The sequence below is a fragment of the Trichomonas vaginalis genome, chromosome IV (assembly GCF_026262505.1).
Source record: "Trichomonas vaginalis G3 chromosome IV, whole genome shotgun sequence".
Taxonomy (NCBI): Eukaryota; Parabasalia; order Trichomonadida; family Trichomonadidae; genus Trichomonas; species Trichomonas vaginalis.
In genome coordinates, this window is record NC_067206.1 from 16,268,239 (window position 1) to 16,286,521 (window position 18,283).

At 30.0% G+C, this 18,283-nt stretch overlaps 7 protein-coding genes across 7 annotated transcripts, besides 3 other annotated features; 5 read left to right on the forward strand and 2 right to left on the reverse strand.

The window, feature by feature from the left end:
• Positions 1 to 283: 283 nt before the first annotated feature.
• On the reverse strand, positions 284 to 886 carry TVAGG3_0104970 (zebrafish ch211-108c17.2-related family; the record flags this gene model as incomplete). Its single annotated transcript, XM_001288744.1, has 1 exon — positions 284 to 886. The coding sequence occupies one exon, from the start codon at positions 884 to 886 to the stop codon at positions 284 to 286; it is 603 nt and encodes a 200-aa protein (XP_001288745.1).
• Positions 887 to 2,186: 1,300 nt separating this feature from the next.
• Positions 2,187 to 2,208: a mobile genetic element.
• Positions 2,187 to 2,208: a terminal%2Cinverted (terminal inverted repeat of Kolobok-1_TV transposon ID:TVAGG3_0013400).
• A 2,860-nt stretch (positions 2,209 to 5,068) lies between these two features.
• Positions 5,069 to 18,283: part of a mobile genetic element that runs on past the window's edge.
• On the forward strand, positions 6,497 to 7,396 carry TVAGG3_0105000 (uncharacterized protein; the record flags this gene model as incomplete). Its single annotated transcript, XM_051222913.1, has 1 exon — positions 6,497 to 7,396. One exon carries the CDS (start codon positions 6,497 to 6,499, stop codon positions 7,394 to 7,396), a length of 900 nt encoding a protein of 299 aa, XP_051107899.1.
• Positions 7,479 to 8,177, forward strand: TVAGG3_0105010 (uncharacterized protein; the record flags this gene model as incomplete). Its single annotated transcript, XM_051222914.1, has 1 exon — positions 7,479 to 8,177. The coding sequence occupies one exon, from the start codon at positions 7,479 to 7,481 to the stop codon at positions 8,175 to 8,177; it is 699 nt and encodes a 232-aa protein (XP_051107900.1).
• TVAGG3_0105020 (phage tail repeat-like family) lies at positions 9,408 to 10,850 on the forward strand (the record flags this gene model as incomplete). The annotated part of the gene is made up of 1 exon (XM_051222915.1): positions 9,408 to 10,850. A coding segment is annotated over one exon (1,443 nt), but the record flags the coding sequence as incomplete, so codon positions are not given.
• On the forward strand, positions 12,116 to 12,974 carry TVAGG3_0105030 (Prim-pol domain family; the record flags this gene model as incomplete). The annotated part of the gene is made up of 1 exon (XM_051222916.1): positions 12,116 to 12,974. A coding segment is annotated over one exon (859 nt), but the record flags the coding sequence as incomplete, so codon positions are not given.
• On the forward strand, positions 13,355 to 14,461 carry TVAGG3_0105040 (uncharacterized protein; the record flags this gene model as incomplete). Its single annotated transcript, XM_051222917.1, has 1 exon — positions 13,355 to 14,461. One exon carries the CDS (start codon positions 13,355 to 13,357, stop codon positions 14,459 to 14,461), a length of 1,107 nt encoding a protein of 368 aa, XP_051107903.1.
• On the reverse strand, positions 17,078 to 17,650 carry TVAGG3_0105050 (uncharacterized protein; the record flags this gene model as incomplete). The annotated part of the gene is made up of 1 exon (XM_051222918.1): positions 17,078 to 17,650. The coding sequence occupies one exon, from the start codon at positions 17,648 to 17,650 to the stop codon at positions 17,078 to 17,080; it is 573 nt and encodes a 190-aa protein (XP_051107904.1).

The following is an 18,283-nucleotide window of genomic DNA, read 5'->3' on the forward strand; positions in this document are numbered from 1 at the left end:
TTTTGACAGTGACTTTGACTCTGACGATTGGAGCGACAGCAGCGATACTGAAGAATATGAACTATTGTGTGAAGCACAGCAATGGGAAGAGTTGCAATACTTTTGTAAGTGAGAACATTAGTTGGAACGTTAGTGAGAACGTTTATTTTTTCATTAGTGAAGTCTTTAGCGAAAATGTTAGTGAGGTGAAGTGGTTGGCGGCTTTGTAAATATTTAAGGTTAAGTTAGTGTTTGTGTTTGTGTTGTAAAATATACGTTAGTGGTTTTGTAAAGTGTCAAACCGTTATCTTGGGTAAGGTGGAACGCAGTGCCGCCGTACCCAAGATAGGGATACTAACTCAAATTCTTTAAAGACAGAGACACTTTTGTTATCTCGGTCTTTAATAATCTCTTTAACATCTTTCAAGATATTGTATTTCTTTAATTGCTTCAAGATGATTCGAGTTCCAGCACTTTCCATATTGTTGGAAGCTCCGGAATACTGAGCATGCTGTCTGTTTCCACCAATATGGTTGATGTTCACGCATGCAAGAACTCTTTTTGTGACAGCATCGAGCGCAGTTATTGTACAACTTGGCGAGTTTCGCCTGTGCGTCCATCTTGCATCAATGGATAAGTAACCACTGAAGGACTTTCTCGACAGCATTAGAGAAATACTTTTAAGTCTTCTAATCTTATCGTCACAAAATCTCTGTTGTCTCATGACACCACTCTTCACAGGGGGCTTAGTTCCACAAAGAGAAAGAAAGCGAGCACCTTTTGTATATGGCATTCCGGTCATTATGCAAGCACCAAGCATCTGTCGCGCTGAGAGTCGACGACGTTCGTGGAGTAAAATGTTATGCATTGCCTTTGTTTTCCGTTTTGGGTGAACAATATGGCCCATACAACAACAAAAAAATGAAATCCCGCCAAAAGTGAAAATTGAATAAAAAGTAATAATTAATAAATATATACTATATCATTAGATGAATATTTTGGAATAACATTTTTAAATCGAGGTTTTTCAATGGATAACGGTTCAATCAAAAATTTGACCCCATTTTAGAATCTACATTAAAAATGGAACATTTCTGTCTTTTCAAAATTCCAAAATAACGTTTCTATTCCTCTCAAAAGTAAAAATAAACTTTATTGGGGAAAAAATATTTTTATTTTCCAAAAAAAAATGAAAACCTTAAATGCAAATCTAATTTTGATGCTTTTGTTTGTGATTTTTTGGATTTCGAAAAAAATTTGAAAATTCAGACAAGTTACCATTAACACTAATACGTTTCAGCGAGTCGGTCCCATCAGAGAAATTTTCATAAATCGGCGATAAAATTTATTATTTCAGCAAAATATTCTCAGATCCAACTAGAATAAGGTCAAATTATACAAATTTAGCAAAGGCTAGTTATCCTACCTATTCAATTAACTTTAATTTTAAATAATTCAAGACAATTCTCAAAATTACCTTAATAATCGCGTTCTCTTCGCAAAATGACGATTCATCATTCACTACCAGCATAACTGAGGGCTTGTGCTCACAGAATAATACAGATAATTTACTTATTAATGCAAAATTTAGTACCAAAAGGTAATCATAGAAGATACAAAAAAAGTTTCTTTATTTTGATTGCTGATTTTATTTCTTCTAAAATTTACCAAATCTAAAAAATCCAAAATTGAATGCTATTGAATTTCATGTTTATGTAACATATACTATTTATTATATAAGGAATAAAAATTTTATAGTTTTAATCAAAAATAAAGGTGTACTAAATGCATACAAAACAAGGTATTTTTTACTCATCCAAAATATGTTAACAGTGCTATTTATATAATCAATATCCGAATTTCGAAATCATTTTGATGAAATCTTTATTTTAAAATTGAGTTGACTGTTAAAATCACCCGAAAGAGGGATTATCTCAATGAAAAGTACATAAAATAGCAAACGCACAAGATGGCACTATGCAGCTTTATATTGTTATACAGGATGAACATATAAAATGTTTGGAAAACACTTACTTCGTTCTACAAATGTGTATCTCTTTATATCAAAGATTCTTCTCAAATTATTGAGAGACTTCTCTCAAAAAAAGGAAAATTTGATAACTAAAAAAAATTATGGCATAACCTCTCGTTTTGCATAGATATATATTTACATGGTCACAGAGCTTATTTTCATTGTCAAAACTTAAAAATTTTTAGTGGACTATACCCTTAAGTTTCCATAAGAGAGGAGATTAAAATCTTAAATTAAATGCGTGTCAAAATATTAAATTGAATAGTAGTATATGTGGACGGGTTTAGTGACTTTTTTTGTTACATCTATATATAGACGATGCATTAAAATATATTTATTTATAAATCATTAAAAAATTAACATTAATTTTAAAATAATTTATTTTTTTATCTTTTATAAAAGAAGCTATATATAGATGATGTCAGATATTCCGCGATTAATTAAACATTGTTTAAATCCTGAATGGGTTAAACTTCAATTTAAAAATAAGAAGATTGTGAATTATTAAATGAATATGAAAGCCAAAATAAGCTAATGAGGTATAAAATATAATGATAAAGAATATTTAATTTCATGGAATCAATGGAGTCATAATCAAAGACCTCATAAACGAGAAGAAGAAATTGAAAATATAACGAAATGGAAATCATTGATGACATTAAAGAGGATGGAATTCCTAAATTTTGTAGAAAAACCTTTAGAATAAGTTAGGAGCATATAAACGTAGAGTATTAAATCCTGAATACATAAAACATTTATTTAAAAAGGAAGACTGTGAATTATTAAACGTTAATGAATAATGAAAATGCTAAATCAAAACTGAGATATAAATATTGGAAGTGATGAAAGATGCAAAGATAAAGATAAAGTTTATACAGTTTCATAATAACTGGCACACGTTAGGGATAAGAAAACATTTAGGAGATTATGGGAAATGTTCTGATTCTTTAAATCTAGTATGTATGGAGAAAGTAATGAAATTAGAAATAATTATTTTCATAATGAAAATAAACTTTAAAAATAATTGAAACTAATGATTATTTGAATTTATGAAATCAATTATATTGATTCATTCTTTCTTCAATCTCTTCTATTCTTTTTTGTTAAATCATCAATTTTCATTAATGAGGTGATTCTTGATTGGGGAATAGATTTCAAACTAACCACTCCTTTTATTTTTGAAATTTTGATCCATCAACTTTAAACATTTTATTCAATTTAACGTTGTCAATTCTTCAAATAATTTTTTATTATTAGCATAATAGTCATTAAATTCATCAACAGATGAAAAAATTTTTTATTCAGTAATTGGTTTAACAACGTTTTTTTTTGTTGAACATTTCCACTTTCATTTATTTCATCCTCCTTTGTTTATTTATTTTTAAAATTGGTTTTCATTTATCATTAAATAAAATTAGAATATAAGTGATGAATATATTTTTTAATTAATATTAAATCAGAAATGGCGGCAGGATTCTTTAAAAAATTATGGGATGGAATTAAGAAAGCTGCAGGTTGGGTTCATAAAATATTATTAAACCCGTTGCAAACTTTTTGGCACCAGTAGCGAAAAACGGCAGGAACTATCATAGGTGGAGTATTAGGTTAAAGCAGGTAATCCGGCGATGGGAGCACAAGCAGGTAACGCAATTGGTGGAATTGCTGAAGGAATACTTAATAAAATAGGGGTAGATAGTGGAAAATAAATAAATATTATTTTTATCTTAGTATTGGTTGTAGTCTTTGATAAACTTTTCTCTTTATTTAAAATTTCTCTTATTGGGGCAGCTTTTGGCGTTTATTGATTCAGCAATGTCACTAATTGCTTCTTTATTCTTAAATATCCAATTTGCTCCTTTCTTCATTGTTTCCCAAACTTTATGCGCTCCTCTTTTACTTTATCCCACAGTTTCTTAAAGAATCTGCAGCCATAGTTGATTATTTATTAAATTAAAATTCATTTTCATCTTTTAATTTCGATTTTTTATTTAATAATAAATGACGACTAACTATTTGTGCCAAAACACTAAAATTAATGGAAATGTGTTTATTCATTCGAAAAGATAAATGAAATATTCGCAAAGATGACGGTAGAAGATATTATAGAGAACTTGAAAGTTCATGCTATGACTCTGAGCTCCATATTTTGATGATAAACAAACTCATTTAAGAATTACAAATCGGCTCATGATGTGAACCAATTAGGTGACACATATATTAAACGCAAAGTTAAGAACAATCTAGTTTCAAATAAAGCTTTCACATGTGATGCCGCTTTTAAATGCATGCGTTTATTCGTTGGTTACAAATCATCAAATCAAAGCTTTAAACAATTAGAAGTAGAAACTGAAAGAGGTGATGCCGGTTATTTCAGATGGATTGCGCCCGTGAATCTTTCGCATTTGCAACATATAAACCGAAATCAGAAAGGAAAGTTAAAAAGTTTGTTCATTCGTTATATATAATGTTCAAAAATATGATAACTCAGTATGTGGTAATATATTGACCCTTCAGAAGTTTTCAAGAAAGCAAATGAAGAAGTTGATGTCACTTTTTGATATGATTATTCCGGTAAATGATTTGTTAGCATTTCAGGCGTTCGATGATTATCCTAAATCATTTGGTGATATCATTCTTAAATATTATGTTTTCAGGGATACTTTAGTATTTTGTCAGGTTGACCGTTAGAGTTGCTGATTTACAAAATTACGTTATGAAAAGATAACTGATGAAATTATGAAAAGATTATGAATCATGTTTATAAATATGATCGCAAATTCCAACAAATCGGACTTCCTGCCAAATTAATTACAAGCTTAGCCGCTACATCTGCTGACGCAACAGTTTGATGATGTTATTATTTCATGCACAAATGGAAGTTTTAGAGGATAAATGCATTACACACAGGATACGGTTTAATTGAAGAATCAGTTAAAGCAATACCACGTTTATTCAGTAAGGAAGATCCATTCATGATTCCAGCTCAACATATTGACGTTCGTTCACTAAATGGAGGTTGCATCACTCCTGAAGGTATCAGTTCAGATTTCTCATACTTTCATAATGTTACAGATGTTGTGTTAGCATTTCCGAAGAATGCAATGCAAAGAACAGTTTTAAGAAACCAATGCTTCGAGGTTTCAGGTCACTATAGATTCCAGAAACTTCCCCGATCAAGCGATGACCACAGTGGGTGACATATTCTTTACACGTATGCTTCAAAGCTTCTGATTTAGATGGAGTGAATGAATGCACAGAAGAATACGAGGACTCATTAACTAGACCACTGAATGATGATAATGGCACACCATTAGCTAGAACATGGAAAGACCAAACTTCATTCTTATGCACTATTCCAGTTCAACGTGATGGAGCGGGTATATTCTTTGATCGATTAGAAACTTTCAACTCACAAGTTACAGTACAAGTGAAGCTTATCCAATCATTCAGGGTGAAAATGACACTTACTGTTCAAAGGTGACAAATCCTCCTCAGGTTTGGTTTATAGGACTACATATTGGACATGGACACCGGACGAAGGTTTGAAATATCATCCAACAACCCACCAGTATAGAAGTTCATATGATGAAATATTGATGAATAGAAATGTATAAAATTATAAATTTATTTTTGATTAAATGGATTTAAATTGAAGAATTAGCGGGAGTATATATACATACGTAGATGATATGATTAATGAAGCATTGAGTGATAATAGAAATGCTCTATCTAAGGAAAAATTAATGAAAATTCCATTTCTGAATGTTACTTAAATTCAATCACTGCAGCAATTTGGTAAACAAAATAAAGGTAAAACATTAACGATATTAAAACAAATTATCATTATTGCTAACACTTCCCCCCATTCACATGTGTTAATTTATATCAACCGTTCAGGTTCACCTTCAGATGATACATTTGAATCTTTAAAGCATTTAATCAAAATTCAATTATTTATTTATCACAAGAAGAAGCAGAAGATATTTAAAAAACTTTTTAATGTATAAAGAATTATATAATACAATCAAGAAGCAAGGATTAGAGGATAAAATTATTGATAAACAACGGGATGAATTATTTGAAACACTTTCTATTTAAATTTTGATAGAGAATTTTTGCATTCACTCATTTTTCTAGATGATGCGGTGAAATCAAAACTAATAACAAATGAGAAATCATATTTTAATCAGTTATTAACTCAATGTCGACACATTCAGTGTTCATTCTTCATGCTGTTCAATACTTCAAAGCATTAAGCACAAACATTAAATCAAATCTATCAACACTTTTCATTTTCAGTGGTTTTTAGTCGTCAACAGTTGACGTTATGCTTTATCAAGTGAATTTACCAATGAGCATTAATGAACTTTACAACAATATCAACAATTAGGTGAACATGGAAAATAATAGTTGATTTAAATAAAGGAGGTGTTAAATTTGATTAACTTTTTATAATTATTTTTTATTTTTTATTTATAATTAAACATGACAGAAATAGCAAATCTTCTACAGGTTCCATTAAAACAAGGAACAAACAAAAGGGGTGCATATAATAGAACTATGAAAGTTCCTGATGGAATGAAAGAATTAGTTCATATTGTTGCTGGTCTTCAAAAGGATGTAAAACAAATGAGAAACGTTTTAACATTACCAGAAGCTCAAGCATATGCCAAACGTCATGGTCCAAATTGGGAAGCACATGAAGCAGACATTACAGGACCAAATGGAAAACCTGATGGTATAAATGAAGTTTTCGTTACTGATGGTCAAGGTAATATTAAAGTCATAAATGGTTATAAATTAACTGTATCTGATTATCCTAAACGTAAAGCATATAATGAACGTTATCCTATGCAATTTGATGAAAATGGAAAAGCTGTTAAACAATACATTGGAGAAGGTGAACATGGTCCAATTAATTCATACCGTCATAATCCATATTCTTATTTCAATGAAGAATTAAACGCTATTGAAGAAGGACCGGATGGATTACCACGATATGTTAATCAGTTTGATGGTCAATATGCAAATTTGAGACCTGAAATTCCAGCTAAGAAATTCTTTAAAGTTGCTTTATTCGATCCAGTGTTCAATGAACAGAAAGAAGCAATGAAAGCAGAATTTAAACCAATTCAAGTGGCAAGAATTTCTTCATCTTCACTTTCAGAAGCGTTCAAGGAATTGATAAAGAAACCACTTTATTCTCAACAAGGTTATAACTTTGATTTAATTAAAGAAAGTGATAGACGTAAATTAGAAAAATCAGATGGTTTTAAGAATGCATGTAATGAAATGATTAAAGATATTGTAAATGATAAAATAAGACTGGAAGAAACTCAAAGCAATATCAATAACATAATTGGTGCAGTTACAAAGAAAGTATAAGCAAACAATGATGAACCTTGGGATATTACCGTAACAACTAAATAAAACTTTAAATATATTTTTCTTTTTTATTCGAATATAAATGAGAAGACGTTTCACAAGTCAAAAGAACACTAACGCAAAAGCAGAGATTACGGTTGGTTATAACGTAAATGATGATAAATCACGAATTATTCAAAATGTTAAAGTTAATGTTAGCCCTGAATTAACAAGGTCAGCAACTCAACCAAATTTATTAACTCGTGACTTACCGAAAAAGGAGGAGGAGCAAAATAAAGAAGATGGAGACCCAATCATTTTATCTGAACCCGGTAAAGAACCTGTTGAAATTCCCACTTATCCAACATACCCCCCACCTCTTTCATCAAACATCGAGAACCCAGGAATCTACGATTCCAGTCGCAATGCGCCATATAAAATAGACATTAATTCAGAATTAATGAAAATTTACCGTGATATAATAACTGATAATTATGATTCAATAATAAATTTAATTGATCAATCCGGTTTAATTATTTTACCTTATGAATCATTAATTCACATTATCGCCATTCTTTGTGATGTTCAAGATTCAGACGTTAAGATTCAATTTTTCATAGATGATGAGGTTTCATGCTGCGGAACAGTTGCAAAAATAAATCCTATAAAGGATATTAGCACAATTAAGATATCAAAGAACGGAACAACAACTGAACTTCATTTAACATATAATGATATTTATAATAAAATAGTTGATGAATATAAAATATCACTTGAAAAATTCTTTGTTAAGGCTATTTAATATTCAAGCATTAACATTATTGAATAATAATCCTTTGAATCATAATCGATAATAATTGACCTTTCACCAGTTTCTATCGTTTGTTTTATTTCTTTTTGTTCCCCACTATCTGGATCGGTCATTGTAATTGTTTTTGTTATAGTATCAGCTTTATCTTTAACTTCAATCTTTTTTCCATCAGGATATTTAAACCAAAATTCCAAAAATTCGATATTGTCAATCTGTTCATATTTTAATCTATCAATTACATTTTTAATACCATCTGAAAATCTTATGAAATGGTCATTATATGGATTTGATTGAACTAAATTTGAATGAAGTGAAATATAACCCGATGATGAATATGACATCGACTCATATTTTCTGAAAACACTAAAATTTATAACATGAATGAATTTCTTATTCGTTGAATTTATGAATTCTTGAGGTAATCTTATTCTAGTTTTATTTATCACTGGAAAATAACGCTTTACCATATTTTTAATCGTAATAAAAATGTCAATTATCAATATTATTTCAAATAATAACTGTGAATTAAATTTAACAGTTAGCGGAATTTATAATGTTACTCTCGTTTCTGTGAGTGGTAAATTTAATCCCATTCTTTTAGACCCTTCAGATTATATATCATTTATCAAAGATGACCATGAAAAAACGTATGATATGTATATAAATAATGTGATCACGAAATGGGATATTAACACGATTTTAAGTTATTTAAACGAATCATTTATCATATGGTATGAAGAAAATTTTAAATCAAAACCCGATAAACTTTTTGAACTTGATGAAATAAATAACCTTATTAAATTTCCGCTGAAAATTAAATTTTGTACTCCTCATCTTCGTTCATTGTTGGGGATATTAAATTTTGAAAAAGATGTTGGGGATGTTTTGTATTCTGACACTGGTTCCAATTTCATTTTAATCAAATGTGATAAAGTTAATACCCCAATGAGATTTTCACATCAAACATTAGACCCTAACTCTTACCCATCAATACAAAACATTTTATCCATCAACTTAAACATATTTTCTTTATCATATCCGTTTCAATTATCCGGGAATTCATTTATTCTTCATTCAAAAGATTTATCAAATATTAAATTTAGAGTAACTGACCTATTTGATTGTGATTTAGAATTCATGAATGAAATATTATGGCAATTTCAAATAGAAAAAATAGCTGATGAGATAACGGATTAAATATTTATTTTTAAATCGTAATAAATGATTAAACAACAACAACCACAGCAACTTAAGGCACAGACCATTACATACGCCTTATATGCATATAATTCAAAGACGGCAGAACAAACGCAAAGGTTGAAATATGGAGATTTGGAAATAGTATTGAAAAATGACCATTTCGAATTCGTTTGCAAAGGTGGTGCAGTGATATCAAATATAAAAGAAATTTTATTTATGAATTCAAAAATTAAAGGTATAACGGATGATATAACATCAATTCCACCAGAAGAACAAAGATATTACGCATTAAATGCATTTCCTAAAGTTTTGAAGATTGGAAGATTTAATTTAAATGAGGAATTCATAAAAGGTTTCCTAAATGACATAATGAAGAAAGCAGATAAGGAATATGTCAACAGTGAATTAATGAAGAAAGCAGATAAGGAATATGTGACTAGTGCATTAATGAAGAAAGCAGATAAGGAATATGTCAACAGTGAATTAATGAAGAAAGCAGATAAGGAATATGTGACTAGTGCATTAATGAAGAAAGCAGATAAAGAATATGTCAACAGTGAATTAATGAAGAAAGCAGATAAGGAATATGTGACTAGTGCATTAATGAAGAAAGCAGATAAAGAATATGTCAACAGTGAATTAATGAAGAAAGCAGATAAGGAATATGTGACTAGTGCATTAATGAAGAAAGCAGATAAGGAATATGTCAACAGTGAATTAATGAAGAAAGCAGATAAGGAATATGTGACTAGTGCATTAATGAAGAAAGCAGATAAGGAATATGTCAACAGTGAATTAATGAAGAAAGCAGATAAGGAATATGTGACTAGTGCATTAATGAAGAAAGCAGATAAAGAATATGTGAATGAAAAAGATAATGAAATTAAAGAAATGGTTGGATGGTATCATGAATGGACATCAAAGATTTTAAAAACTAAAGCTGATACGGGATGGGTTTCAGAATGTTTAGACCTTAAAGCGGATAAAACATATGTCAACGATGAGTTAGAGAAGAAAGCAGATAAAGAATATGTGAATGAAATATACCAAAGTTTGATAGGAACAACTAAAAATATTGAAACTATTGCTGGTGACTTTTCCGTCTATGAAGAAAATAAATATTTTAGAGGGCAATTGGTACATTCCTTAAAAAATGGTATGCGGTGTAAACTCATTCCGAAAAATAACAATGAAATGTATGTAAGTTATAAAAAGAATGATGACACACAAGTTAAAGTTCCATTAGACAACAACTGTTACTTAAACTTATATGGAGACGAACAAAAGAAATATTTAAGAGTTTATGAAATGACGGATATGACATTGTCTAACGTAGCTCCAGCACCGTATTATTTCGACTATGGAGATGATGTCAGAACGCCGCATGTAGATGAACAAAAGCAAACATTATATTTAGATTATTATAGATATAAAAGATATAATGCAATAGAAAAAACGAGAATAGTATATTATTATATAGATGACAAAAATAAATATTATAGTCAAGATTTTACATACCCTGAAAACATAAGATTATATTATAAAAAATATTCTGACACAAACCAGAAGAAACCCGAAATAGTTACACTATATTTTAAGTTCAAAAGAGACAATCCTATATTATCTCATATGTTTGATTTAATGAACCCAGTAGGTTCTATTTATACATCTATGGATGTGAGAGGTCCTCAAGCAATGTTTGGTGTTGGTGCATGGGAACAAATAGTCGACAGGTTTTTGTATTGTGCAAACTCTTCAAAGGAAATAGGTGGAAGTAAAACGATTACAGGTGAAAATTTACCTGCACACAGTCACTACATAGATTTAAGCACATCTCAAGCAGGTTGGCATAAGCATAGATATTGGGATTGGTCAGGAATGACAAAAGGTAAAGGATATGATGTTAAAGATGACGTTAAGTTTGCCATAAATTGTTACTGGAGCGACACTCAGGGAGAAGGAAACCATACACATCACGTTTCAGGATATACACAAACAACGGGACAAAGTAAAGAATACATGCCACCATTTATGACTGTATTCGCGTGGTACCGCATTTATTGAATGAACTAAATATATTTTATGTCTGTAATTAATTAGGTAATGAAGTAGTGGATGAACTGCAGAAATATGTGTTATCGTTAATGTTTACGTCATGGTTTCAGGTTAGGCAGTTATGACTTATTTTTGAAGAACTAAAGGTGTCACTACGTCACTCAGTGTCACTCGGTTATTTAACTTCTCTGAAAAAATGAGACAACATGACATTTTGACAACATAGTGGGAAATGAGGAAGGCAGTTATGACTTATTTTTGAAGAACTAAAGGTGTCACTACGTCACTCAGTGTCACTCGGTTATTTAACTTCTCTGAAAAAATGAGACAACATGACATTTTGACAACATAGTGGGAAATGAGGAAGGCAGTTATGACTTATTTTTGAAGAACTAAAGGTGTCACTACGTCACTCAGTGTCACTCGGTTATTTAACTTCTCTGAAAAAATGAGACAACATGACATTTTGACAACATAGTGGGAAATGAGGAAGGCAGTTATGACTTATTTTTGAAGAACTAAAGGTGTCACTACGTCACTCAGTGTCACTCGGTTATTTAACTTCTCTGAAAAAATGAGACAACATGACATTTTGACAACATTTACGAAAATATGATGCAGTCCAAAAATAAAGTTAGTTTTAAAATTATTTTTATTTTTTTATTTCTATATAAATGACAGCAACAAACAACAGCAACAGCAACAGCAACAACAACAGCAACAACAACAGCAACTTGATCATTTCTGATGAAAAAGTTATTGATTCATTAGTTGAGGAATTAGTTGTGGCAGAAACTAAAGCCCTCAACGAAAGAATTGGTGAAAACAAGATTGATTTACATAACTACCTCAAACATGATGGAGGAAGAGGAAGGAAAACTGGTGTGGCTTTATTAGTAAATAAAATATCAAATTTAACGATTATAGATGTTGATATCAATAAATCATACAATGATGAACTTAAAGAAACAGTTAGAAAAGATATTTTATCAAAACTTTCGGATAAAGATGTTATCGTTAAAACCGCATCAGGAGGTCTTCACATTTATTGCAACACTAATTTCTTCTATGCAGTTTCGAACAGAATGATTAAATGTTATTCCTGCAATGATTATGATATTGATATCATGACTTCTATTGATGATTCAAAGCGTTCATTAGTGGTTATGGCTGATTCAAGAGTTCGAAAGAATGCATCAGAACCAATCAATACATACTCATTCATTCGTGGAAGTTATGATTCAACATTAACCAGAACAGTGAATGATATATTAAATGATTTGAATATTAAGGTAAGAGTTGAACAGAAGAATGAAGAAATAAAGAATATCATGAATGAAAACAAAGATGTAAACATTGACGATAAACTAGCTCAAAGCATAGTTGATGGCATCTGTGATTTTGAAGTACATAATGATGGTGGAAACATGAATTTAGAAAAAGAAATAACATTATTCACACTGTTTCAAGCAATTAATTCGTTACCTAATCATTTAATTAATGAAGCATACGATAACGTTTATAACTTCTGCAGTTTAACAGAAAATGCTAAAAGTAATTTTGAAAAAGCACGTAGTAGATATGCATATTTAATGACTTCTCCATTTGTTTTGGTGAAGATTCTAAAACTTTATCAAAAGGAATATTATGATGAATATGTTTTACCTTTATTACGTAAGCCAAAAATAACATTTGATATCAAACTTGATGACTCGTTTTTGATAACAGATATTAGACGCAAGGCTGAAAATCATCAGTATAAAAACAGTTCTGAAGTAATTGAGGAGTTATCACGTGTAATTCGTTTTGTAGATTGTGGAAACAAATATTTCATTCAGAAAGATTACAACATACACGACAAAATGAATCAAATATCATTTGTTCTTCAGTCAAACATGAAAGAGTCACTCAAAATGATTAAATTATTTAAAGAAGAAGGTAAAACAATAACAGCATGGGATGTACTATTAAATCAATTGTCTTCATTAACCGTTAAGGGTGTTTGCTTTAAATCTGATTCCCCAGATGTTTTCTCAACGTTTCAAGGTTATAAATACAACATTCTTGAAAAGCCTGATTACTCAAAAATTGAGATGTTTATGAATTTCATTAAAGAAGCCATTTGTGATAATAACGATGAAGTGTATAAATACCTTCTCGGCTGGATTGCATCAATGATTCAACATCCTGGAATCAAGAATGAAACAGCAATTATTTTGAAAGGACTTCAGGGAACAGGTAAAAACAGATTTACAGATATTATTTCTGAACTTCTCGCTGGTTATTCATGTAAAAACATTACTGAAATAGGTGAGCTAACGGGTAATTTCAACTCAGTTGTTGAAAATAAAATGTTTCTTGTACTTAATGAACTCAAGAATGTTGGTGAAGATAGACTCGCAAACTTCAACGCTTTGAAATCAATTATTACGGATAATGAGATTAGAATTAATGAAAAGAATCAACCCAGAAGAACAGCACAGAACGTTGCAAACTTCATTTTCGTAACTAATAACGTCTACCCTGTCAAAATTGAAGTTGGAGACAGAAGATACGTAGTTTTAAGGGTTAATGGTAAATTTAAGGGTCAATTTGATTACTTCAAGAATTTAATGGATTCATGCACTAAGGAATTTTATGATAATTTACTGACGTATTTTATGCAATATGACCTTTCATCATTTAATGTACGAATCATACCGATGACTGAAGCCAAACAAGATTTAATCGAGTTATCAACAAATCCTTTAGATGTATGGATAAATACACATTATGATGAATTGTGTGCAGGTATGACATGTAAAAATGCTCTATTCTGCAAACCATCAGACATGAAAGACAAAAACTTTCAAATGAGTATTAAGGATAAATGTGATAAGAAACAGAGAAGAATAGATGGTAAACAGACATGGCATTATGTTTTGAAAGAAGAAATGAAAGGATTATATAAACAGGTTGAACCAAACGATAATGAGGAATCATTTACTGACGATGAAATACCTGTAAATGAAGCTTTATAAAGTATGACTGGAATTTATTTTTGCATTAATCCTGTGATGTTGTCAAAATGTCATGTTGTCTCATTTTTTCAGAGAAGTTAAATAACCGAGTGACACTGAGTGACGTAGTGACACCTTCAGTTCTTCAAAAATAATTAATTATCGAATAACCCACTATGTTGTCAAAATGTCATGTTGTCTCATTTTTTCAGAGAAGTTAAATAACCGAGTGACACTGAGTGACGTAGTGACACCTTCAGTTCTTCAAAAATAATTAATTATCGAATAACCCACTATGTTGTCAAAATGTCATGTTGTCTCATTTTTTCAGAGAAGTTAAATAACCGAGTGACACTGAGTGACGTAGTGACACCTTCAGTTCTTCAAAAATAATTAATTATCGAATAACCCACTATGTTGTCAAAATGTCATGTTGTCTCATTTTTTCAGAGAAGTTAAATAACCGAGTGACACTGAGTGACGTAGTGACACCTTCAGTTCTTCAAAAATAAGTCATAAATACCTTCCCCTGCTGTGTTGTCAAAATGTCATGTTGTCACAAACTTTAGAACGGCATAATTTAAATTTTTATTTTTATCATAAATGAATACCCCACAAGCTCAAAATTTACCACGAATCATAACAAGGGAGGAAATGATAAAAATGATGCAAGAACATGTTAAAAATAACAAACCACTAAAACTGAGAAAATGTGGTTATGCAGTAATGATGGAAAGAGAGATGTTGTCGAAGAGGAATAAAAATTAAATTTGGATAGAGTTTAAAAATTCATCTTTATTAAATTCATCTCTTCCAATCAATTTATTTATTCTATTAAATTCTTTTATTTTTGCTTCACTCAGTTTAATGATTGAACGGTAAGTTTCTAATTTTTCGATTATTTCTTTATCGTTTTCAACCCCACCGCATTGCGACTTCTTTTTGTAATAGCATATTTTTGATTTAATTCTGTTTAGTTTCTTTTTATATTCATTGTCTGGACTCTTGACTGCTTTGTTGTCACTCATTTCTTACGAAATAAAAAAATTAAATATCATTTAAATATAATGGAGTAATAAAATAAATCGGAATTTCTATTAATTTCTTGTCAACTTCAACTAATACATTACCGTTAATATATCTAACAAATTCAGCTATTGTGTCAAATCTTCGTCTTCTTTTTGTCATTGATTTATCAGTTTTTCCATAATCGAGATGAATCAAAACTTTATCCCCTTGTTTAAAATTCATGAGCCCCGAATTAATTTGTTCACGTTTAACATCATTTAACCTTTCCATTTGCTTTCTAATATATTCCCATTCTTTTGAAATATCATTTTTCATTTCCACTGGTTTCATGTTTATTGTTCTATGCCATGTATTATTGTAATAATATACTAACTGTTGTATGATGGAGTCATGATTTCCATCCCAGTATATCTGACCGTTAACCCCTAACGCATCTCTAAGAGTTCTCATTACCGCATCAACTATTTTATTATGAAACGTATATGGAGAGGATGAAAAGTAAAAATTAATTTGTGGGAAATAATGAGCCATAGCTGCCTGAAATCCTTTATCACCATCACCCCTGATATTATCTACTCTTTCATGATCTAGTAAGTATTGAATAGCTCTTCTTGTTTCCTGTTCTGTTTTCCCTTTCACTGGAATGCAATATAAATATCTAGTGTTAATGTTAATGGCAAATAAATAAGTAACTTTTCCTTTTGAATATTCCAGATGATCGATTTCGTATGAATATGGATATGGAGCAAATGAAGGTCGACTAAATTTTTCCTTTAATGGTTGAATTTTCGGGTCAATTGGTTTATTTAATATCTTGAAATCCTTTTTAAAATCTTTTTTGCTTCTTTAATGTTTGAAATGGATATAATAAAGTGAATGATGAAGGATTAACTGAAGGAGGAGGCGGTACTGTCGTTGGAGGTTTAATTTTATCTGCTTTGATTTTGGATTTCATTCCTCCTTTCATTAATTCTGGATGTATTCTATTCATTTGTTTTAAATTGCTGTATATAAAGGTTTGATATACTTTCCGCTTCGAGTTTATGTTGAAGGATGAATTCCAAAAGTTGATCTTCATTTAAAAGTCGGGCTGAATAATGGTTTAACTAATGAATCATAAATTAAAGCTTGTGCATCATTTATGATCTGAAGGACCTGGGCGTTTTGTTCCTTTGTTTTTTGCGGCTCAGGATTATATAATTTATATATATTCATCAATATCTTCTTCTGTTAATACTTTATTTTTGAAATCTTTCAACTGTTTAAGTTGTGATTTAGTTTTTCCCTTTGAATATTCATTATTTTTAATTTTGTCTTTAATTTTAGAAATTATTTTTATCATGATATTTCAAAAATTCATTTTTATAATATGGATAATAATATTCCATATCATCACCCGTTATATTGTTATCATATTTTTGGAGATATGCTTTTAAATCATAATAATTAAGAAAATTTTGATTAAATACTAAATCATCAATTAAATTTTTTAAATCTACATTATCCATTTATATAAAAATAAAATAAATGTTTTAAGGGTGCCCACCTCTTTGATCAAGAATCAAAACCATCATTAACGGTTCCTTTTGTCTCTTCTGTGGCATTTCATTAAATAAATGGCATACAACATCCATTTTCACAACATACAGCCTTAGTGTGTGCTCCTGTTAATGCAGTCTTACCAATTGTTAAGCGAGTCATTGACCCGTTTTTAAGTTGTAAATTAATATTCTGACCATCAAATATCACTTTATCATTTATTATATCCAAATAATTTTTAGGTGTTAATTGTTTATTTTGTCGTAAACTAACACCTTTCATTTTTTGTGCAATCTTTTTAAAATCACCCCCATCAATTGAACCGTTGAATGATGTATAACACTTAGGACATAAAGCAACCATGTTATCACCTTGTTTCTCAATTGCTAAACCCAATAACTTCTTCTCATGTGCTTTTTCTTCAGCTTTATTCTTTAATTTAGGTTTAAATTTCTCATCAAAACAGAAGAAATTAAAAGGTGCGAATTTGAAAATGTTTTTATCATAAAATTGTTTATCGGTAACAATTGCTTGAAATGCTTGAGTGTTAGGAAGATTTGGATCGCCAGCGATTGCCCAATAAGATGAATCAGTATCACCTTCAATGAAATGAAAACGATTAACATCCATGCATTTATACATAAAATCATAAATGAAAACCAAATACCAGTATTTAGCATTATCTAAAGTGAAGAATGCCTCTTGTAAACATGTATCACATCTATAAAAATCTATCTTTGAGCATCACTTGATATGTATCCTCTCCTATTTCTCTTATGTTTTTAAACTTATTTGACATACATGCAACGCGTGCCTTCTGTGCATTCATTATTTTAGTCTTTGTGTAATTTTGTGTATTCATTGCATCGTAACCATATGATCCATTAAGTGAAATCTTGCAAAATAAACTTTTTCCTTTATTTCCTTCTAATTCAGCCTTTTGTCTTTCGTTCATAAATTCGTTCGCAAATTCATTAAAGCAAGTGTTTTTAGTAAATGTTAAAATTGATTGAATGTCATCGATGATAAAATGAAATTTGTCTATTAGATACCAAAGATAATAAGAAGAAAATGGTTGATATTGGTTGTGTGTTGATGCTAACTGAGTTAATTTTCTCTGTTTCTGGTCAACCGGTAGATTGTTTGATTTCATGTAATTATACATAAAACTACCAATTGTTTTTTCATCTGTGATAATATCTAAGTTTCTTATTATCGGTAAAAAGTTTATGTAATCATTAATGTATTTTTCATCAATGTGACCCTTTACTTCAG